Source organism: Drosophila ananassae, chromosome 2L (genome assembly GCF_017639315.1).
Source record: "Drosophila ananassae strain 14024-0371.13 chromosome 2L, ASM1763931v2, whole genome shotgun sequence".
Lineage (NCBI taxonomy): Eukaryota > Metazoa > Arthropoda > Insecta > Diptera > Drosophilidae > Drosophila > Drosophila ananassae.
The window spans coordinates 4,853,049-4,859,250 of NC_057927.1; the positions used below are offsets into that span (position 1 = coordinate 4,853,049).

Consider the following 6,202-nt stretch of genomic DNA (forward strand, 5'->3'; position numbering starts at 1 on the left):
TTATTTATTTAAAAAAACATAATCTATTTATTGTATAAAATAAAAGCCGGTTTGTTTGAAAAAGACTACCCTAAATAATAGTGTTAAAAAATCCACAGTATTGGGTAATGGCAAAAAGCGGTAAGCGCAGCCAAGTTCAAGTCGCACAGGGGCAGGGTTGCCACCTCTCTTTCTTGTTTCGTCTCTTTTGAGGTATGCACGTGTTCATTTTCGAAGTTTCTTAAAACTAACTGAAATTGGCAGAAAACCAATTGGAATTTAGACTAAAAATCACTTCCACCTGTTGGTACCCCCGGGCGAAGTTTAACTTATAATGGTTTTTTCTAATTTTACATATTCCGTCGACAATTTGCTACGACCTGTAGCAACAACAACAAAATGGTTCAACGTCTGACGCTGAGGAGACGCCTGTCCTACAACACACGCTCCAACAGGAGGCGCATGTAACTACTAACCAATTATATATTAACCGGCTTTAAACTCATTCCCGGATCTTTTGCCTTTCAGTGTGCGCACTCCCGGCGGACGTCTGGTCTACCAGTACGTCAAGAAGAACAAAACCGTTCCCCGTTGCGGACAGTGCAAGGAGAAGCTTAAGGGCATCACTCCCTCTCGTCCCAGCGAGCGCCCACGCCTGTCCAAGCGCCACAAGACCGTGTCGCGCACCTACGGCGGTGTCCTCTGCCACGGTTGCCTGCGCGAGCGCATCGTCCGCGCCTTCCTTATCGAGGAGCAGAAGATCGTCAAGGCCCTGAAGAGCCAGCGCGAGGCCCTCGTCAAGCCTGTCAAGGCCCCCAAGGCCAAGCCCGATCCCAAGAAGAAGCCCGCCGCTAAGGCCACCAAGGCCGGTGCCGGCAAGGTTACCAAGGGAGGTGCTGGCGGCAAGGGACCCGCAGGCAAGAAGCCCGGCCAGAAACCCGCCGCCGGTGGCAAGCCAAGGAAGTGAACTCGCCAATCGTGATGCGCAGAGTTGACTACTAAATGATAACTTTAAAAATAAATGATTTTTTTCCCACGAATTTCCATTGTATTTTATCTCGGGGGCTCGTTTTCTAACTTCAAGCTTCACTTGTGGCTCTTCTTCTTAGAGCTTTTTGCTTTAGTTCAGAACATTTGTATTATCAGATTTCGGTTATTTTATCAAAATATTTATACAATCAAGTTTATTCCCAGTTGATGGCCAGAATAAGGGTTAAGAGCTTTTTGTCGAAAGGTTACCACATGGTTTTAGACTCTCCTCGTAAGTCTGGCAACTCCCTCCCAATCAGCTGTTCGCTAGAAAGAATCACGTAAGAAATCTAGATTTGTTTTTATTTATTTTAAAAGAAATTAAATAGATTCCTTTGCTAAGAATGGCGGCAACTAAGGTTCTACGCTCCCTTCTGCACGAGCTGCGTCAAGCCTCGCCTAACGGCTGCATCAAGGATTCCCTGGCTGCCCGGTACATTCTCGCCCAGTACAAGAAATTTGAGACTACGGATCAGCAACTGTGCAAACGCCGGGACGAGGCACTCTTCTTGGGTCAGGCCTACCTAACCTACCTGAGCAGTCAACGAAAGTACACGGAGCTGTACAAGGAGTACCATGGGAGGGGCGAGCGATCCGTGAGGGATACTGCGGACCTGGTGGGATTCAAGCTGCCCACCGATCCTAAGTGAAGTTCTAGTTAGGTTGTTTCTATGTAGCTTCTAGTGTGATTAAAGCGGCTAATGTTGTCCAAATTTCAAGTTTGTAATTATTTTTAAGGAATCTACTGAATCATTTGTCGCAACATGGTTATGGCTCGGTATATAACGCTCATCAACTGGAAGAGAATAGATAAATAAGTAAATATGTAGGATTAAGGTGAACTGCACTTGCCTGTTTGAAAGTCTCCAGCGATATGGACAAGTAACCCATGGAGTTCAACTCCACCGGTTTTTGGGAACGTATAATGATTATAAGAAGGAATTTCTTATAGGACAAGGAGGCGTTGTGAAAATTGTGATTATAAACAGCGTGGCTAATGAACGCGCTCTGGAATGGATTCGAAATAGAGTATAATCATTTAGAAGTGTGGTATTAACTAACCAAGTCTAGAACCTGCTGTCCATGATAACAAACCAGATACATCTGCACCACAGAAGTGCTAATAAAAATGACATAGGTAACGCCCTCCAAAGTAAGTCCCTGTATCAGGGTATATACCGAAACCGTACAGAGAACCGAGGCTGTGCTGAGAAGGCTTAGAAGCAGGGAACCTCCAAAAATTGAATTCAAGTCTTTTTGAAGGCTGAGGTGAAAAGTATTTAATATTAAATAAAATGCAAGAAATAGTATTTAAATGCATACTTCACCAGATAGTCGTGCTTGTCTACTATCTTCGACAAGAAGTGACGATCAGCGACATCGTTTTCCCAACTGGGCTGGTAGTCCTCAATGGATTTTATCATGGCCCTAAAGTGCATACTAATCTGGACTTGAAAGAAGATCAGCCACGTATCGGCGGCAATATTGGAAATAACCATTTGGGTGCTGTGCAGCCACTCCAAAGCATAGATGCCCAAGTATATCCATACTGAATGTTTCTCGGGATCGAATATAAAGTAGGGATAGCAATGCATATAGGAAAATTGTTCATGAAAGAAATACGACCAAAGGGACGTAAAGATCGGACCAACGACCACCATAATGGATGATCCTACGTAGAACATAATCATAGACGATAATGCTCTTGACCAGAAGTGATCATTAACGCGGTAGTAGATCCTATCAAGTGTGGTCTTTGGATACATGGCGGCCAGTTTATTGTTGAGGCTCTGGATGGCACCTCTCTGAAGTAAGGTGCCGTATTTTGTGTCCGAGTTTACAACATACGTTACCAAAGTGGCGTAGCGCATAATCAGAGAAACGCTGTTGATTGTTTTCATCTCTAACATACGGAAAATCATGAATCCTAGACAGACACAGTGGCTGCCAAGGCACAGAGCCCGATAGACTTGCATCATTATTTTTTGTTGGCGATTCCTTGGTGTTTCCAGCATGTCGTAGCCCATCAAGCGGAACAAGGAGCTGGGCATCTTGGCGAAGTCCTCGTAACTATACTGCACGGATTGCATGGCGACTTAGTTCTAAGAACCATTTTGAAATGGAAGCCATATTTATAGTGTCCGGATCCTGGCAGAATGGTTTGCGGTTTTGTTCTTTTATTTTTAAATCCTAGATAGCCTTACGTTCGTGTTAACTAAGGCGTCAATAGATTTTAATAATTTACAATGTGGTTATATTAATAACTAATTAAAATTCGAAAAATTAATGAAAGGGTGACACCAATAGTTCCCTAACCACATATGTTTTATTATTTAAGTATGTATATGACGCAGCTTATATTGCTTAAAATTCTTGAGAAGGAACAGACATATAAGAACTAAAATTAACATTAATTAAGAGCAATTGAAAGTAATCATAAAAAAGGCTTCACTAGTCGGAGCTTTACTTTCGATGGGGATGGAGAAATTTCAAGGCTAGTGTGTGTGAAGGTCTTGTGGTTTCACACCTTGGGTGGTTGAACTTGGGGAGGACATGAGGCTTGTGATTAAAGACTAGAAGATTAGAAGTTTCTACTTGTCTGATTTAATTTTCAAGAGTTCATTAATGAGAACTCTCTCTGTTTTAATAGCTTTTTGCTGCCTACCCTTCTGCCATTTGCCCATAAAAATATTTATGCATAATAATGCTTTTTTAAAAAAGAGAAGGGGTCACCACCGACTGCACTTAATAATTTCCATAAATGAGCTCCTCAGTTCTCTTGGGTTTATTTACCGTTTCATTCTTTGTTGCTGTCGCTGCACTTGTCTCCCAGTGGTTGCTTTTGTTGTTGACATAAATGAAATTCCTTCACACAGCAACAAAATGGCATGGGTGCTCCCCCCACCGTCTATCCGAGGGTTCTATCCGACTTCTGACTGGAATGCAAAGCAGCTGAAAGGTGTCTGGACATCGACACTCAACCAGAAGATATCCAAAAAGTATCTAGTATCTAGATTCGAAATAATAAATGATTCTGTTTTGATTTTCTTGCTCAATTGTAGGCCTAGATCATCTAGCCATTTATTGCTGTCAAAGTATTGCACAATTTCCAAGTCGGTCAGCCATCAGCCAAAGCAGCTATTGTTTGTCAAGTTCCCATTACCCGAACAATTCCGAAAGACCAAGACATCCGTATATATACAATTTACTCTGAGGTTCCGACCCCACTTCTTGAACTTCTCTCATCAATTTTACGGTCTTACACTGCATATGTTATTTATTCATTAGTTTCAATTGGCGACCCAACCAACCAACTGTTGCCAGTCCATCTTCCCAGACTATAGTGATGCCCTATATCCGCTAAAAATTGCACTAGCCCACTAGATCTCAAGCATTAATGGGACATTTGAATAGATTTATGTATGTGAGGCAAGCATGCGTCACAATTCAGAATGTCTGCTTAAATTAGATGCAAATATTTAGGCCGTCTTGCTACTTATAGTTGCCCCATTTATTCGAAGAGTGAGATGATTTCAAAGGGGTTGCCGCCGCTCACAACTATTGGTTATCCGCAAACAAAAAAAGAAGAAAAGAACAAGAAATCCTGTCGAGTCATAAGGACCCCAGAAAGTGGCTGGTGTCGGTGTCGCTATCTCCCTAAATACTTTATGAGTCTGAGGCGCCTCCATTATTCGTTTTATTCCTGCGTCTAGCTTCAACTAAAATAAACACAGCAGACCCGTACCCGGACCCAGGCCCAGATCCCGGACCGGATCCACAGCAGGTCCGGGTGCATAGACAACAGCAAACACCCTAAAACCCAGAAGAAAACACGACAGGAAAAACAACAACAGCCAGGAGAGATGAATGGCCGAGTGGAACAAAGAGCCAGAAGAGAGTCAGACATGGGCAACAGGCTAGCTGACTGGGGGTAGAATGTCTGGGGCCAGGTTAAGAGGATGGGGCCGGCAATCAAATCAATGGTCAGGGGTTTTGTCCACCAACACGGCAATATTAATCGCCATAAAGTACAATATCTCACACCCCCTTCGATGCGATTTCAATATCCATTATTCCATCAGGGGATGAGTCGTCCGGCAGGACTTTGCAGTGTTTGCATTATGCCCTGCCAGAATCCCATTCAACCACAAGGACAACAAAGGACATGCAGCAGGAGCAGCAGCAGGAAAGCTGATGTGGCTGCGCTTTTCACTTTCCCATTTATTAATGAATTTATTGGCCCGGTCCGACTGCATTTGACGAGGAAATGCATTTTCTCATTTATCAGAATTCGTAAAGGGGGAAAACATGAAATGGAAATAGCAGATGTTTTAGGCGGTGTGGGTGGTGGATCAGGATCAGGAGAAGGGGTCAAGGGTCGATCTAGGCATAGCATTTATCAAAGCTTTTGTTTTGGTTACATTTCAGCTGCTTCCGTTGCCAGGACGAATGTTTTGGTGGGTGGTGCTAGTGGTGGTGGTGCTGCTAATGGCCTGGACTGTCTCTGGATTCTGACAGCTGTCGCACGCAAGTGCTGAAACTGAGCCTTTGTAATTAATAGTGCGGAAATTTGGTAATTCTAGGATTAAAATCGACATTACCGGTTAGGACTTTCATTGTCATCAGGGTTCTATTTGTACGACCTTTGATTTTGGTTTCTAAATGAAGATAAGTTTAGGAAATAAATCGCTAATCAAAATGAACTAATTAACTTCTGAAAGTTAGAGTTTTTGTGACTTTTAATGTAATAATCTATAAATACAATCTATATAAGTTACAATCTATATAAGTTAAAAACTGCCTCAATTAAGCTAAAGAATACCAAGTAATTCTCAGTAATATAGCATCCTGTGTTTCTCTCACATAATCCTGATATTATACCCAAAAAGGTCAACTGTCATTCCAATAAAAGAGGGTGGTAGTAATGACCAAACAGAAATAAACAAAACAAACAAGACTAATCCCTTAAAAACCCTCTATTGAAGTCTCTTTCACGATGACTTTTATTTGTCGGATATGTTTGTTGGGTTGCCGGAAACCGGTTCTTCTTCGTGGCCTCTCTCGGGTTGTCGGCTTGCTCACATTGCTCATTCGCCGCATGGGTTTATAGCGACTCTTGGTGGCTCAGAGAGCAGCCGATGTGGACGACGACTCTCCCAAACGGTACGATTGCACGAATCCGGCGGATAGCAGC

The 6,202-nt window shown here is 42.8% G+C and overlaps 3 protein-coding genes across 4 annotated transcripts; 2 read left to right on the forward strand and 1 right to left on the reverse strand.

Annotated features, from left to right (window-relative positions):
- The first annotated feature begins 85 nt into the window (after window positions 1–85).
- LOC6500551 (60S ribosomal protein L34) lies at window positions 86–1,019 on the forward strand. The gene is made up of 3 exons (XM_001953404.4): window positions 86–192; window positions 366–443; window positions 508–1,019. The coding sequence occupies exons 2-3, from the start codon at window positions 379–381 to the stop codon at window positions 944–946; spliced, it is 504 nt and encodes a 167-aa protein (XP_001953439.1). The 5' UTR covers window positions 86–192; window positions 366–378; the 3' UTR covers window positions 947–1,019.
- Window positions 1,020–1,162: 143 nt separating this feature from the next.
- LOC6500552 (protein FMC1 homolog) lies at window positions 1,163–1,721 on the forward strand. Of its 2 annotated transcripts, XM_014911131.3 has the most exons (2): window positions 1,163–1,289; window positions 1,352–1,721. In XM_014911131.3, exons 1-2 carry the CDS (start codon window positions 1,177–1,179, stop codon window positions 1,656–1,658), a joined length of 420 nt encoding a protein of 139 aa, XP_014766617.3. In that variant the 5' UTR covers window positions 1,163–1,176; the 3' UTR covers window positions 1,659–1,721. The 2 variants fall into 2 exon arrangements, with proteins under 2 accessions (XP_014766617.3, XP_001953440.1); XM_001953405.4 differs by lacking the exon at window positions 1,163–1,289 and having other exon boundaries at window positions 1,338–1,721.
- Window positions 1,722–1,734: 13 nt separating this feature from the next.
- Window positions 1,735–3,126, reverse strand: LOC6499996 (odorant receptor 85f). The gene is made up of 4 exons (XM_001953427.4): window positions 2,332–3,126; window positions 2,071–2,272; window positions 1,861–2,016; window positions 1,735–1,804 (listed from the first exon to the last, which is right to left on the reverse strand). Exons 1-4 carry the CDS (start codon window positions 3,096–3,098, stop codon window positions 1,751–1,753), a joined length of 1,179 nt encoding a protein of 392 aa, XP_001953463.1. The 5' UTR covers window positions 3,099–3,126; the 3' UTR covers window positions 1,735–1,750.
- Between the last annotated feature and the right edge of the window lie 3,076 nt (window positions 3,127–6,202).

What these genes read in the sequence shown, in the direction of transcription:
- LOC6500551 (XM_001953404.4), top strand. Translation starts at nt 379, where the DNA reads ATGGTTCAACGTCTGACGCTGAGGAGACGCCTGTCCTACAACACACGC. An exon ending in CGCTCCAACAGGAGGCGCAT is followed by an intron (nt 444 to 507) that starts GTAACTACTAAC and finishes TTTGCCTTTCAG; the next exon opens with TGTGCGCACTCCCGGCGGAC.
- LOC6500552 (XM_014911131.3), top strand. Translation starts at nt 1,177, where the DNA reads ATGGCCAGAATAAGGGTTAAGAGCTTTTTGTCGAAAGGTTACCACATG. An exon ending in TGTTCGCTAGAAAGAATCAC is followed by an intron (nt 1,290 to 1,351) that starts GTAAGAAATCTA and finishes TCCTTTGCTAAG; the next exon opens with AATGGCGGCAACTAAGGTTC.
- LOC6499996 (XM_001953427.4), bottom strand. Translation starts at nt 3,098, where the DNA reads ATGCAATCCGTGCAGTATAGTTACGAGGACTTCGCCAAGATGCCCAGC. An exon ending in GACAGCAGGTTCTAGACTTG is followed by an intron (nt 2,017 to 2,070) that starts GTTAGTTAATAC and finishes AATCCATTCCAG; the next exon opens with AGCGCGTTCATTAGCCACGC. An exon ending in CGCTGGAGACTTTCAAACAG is followed by an intron (nt 1,805 to 1,860) that starts GCAAGTGCAGTT and finishes ATTCTCTTCCAG; the next exon opens with TTGATGAGCGTTATATACCG.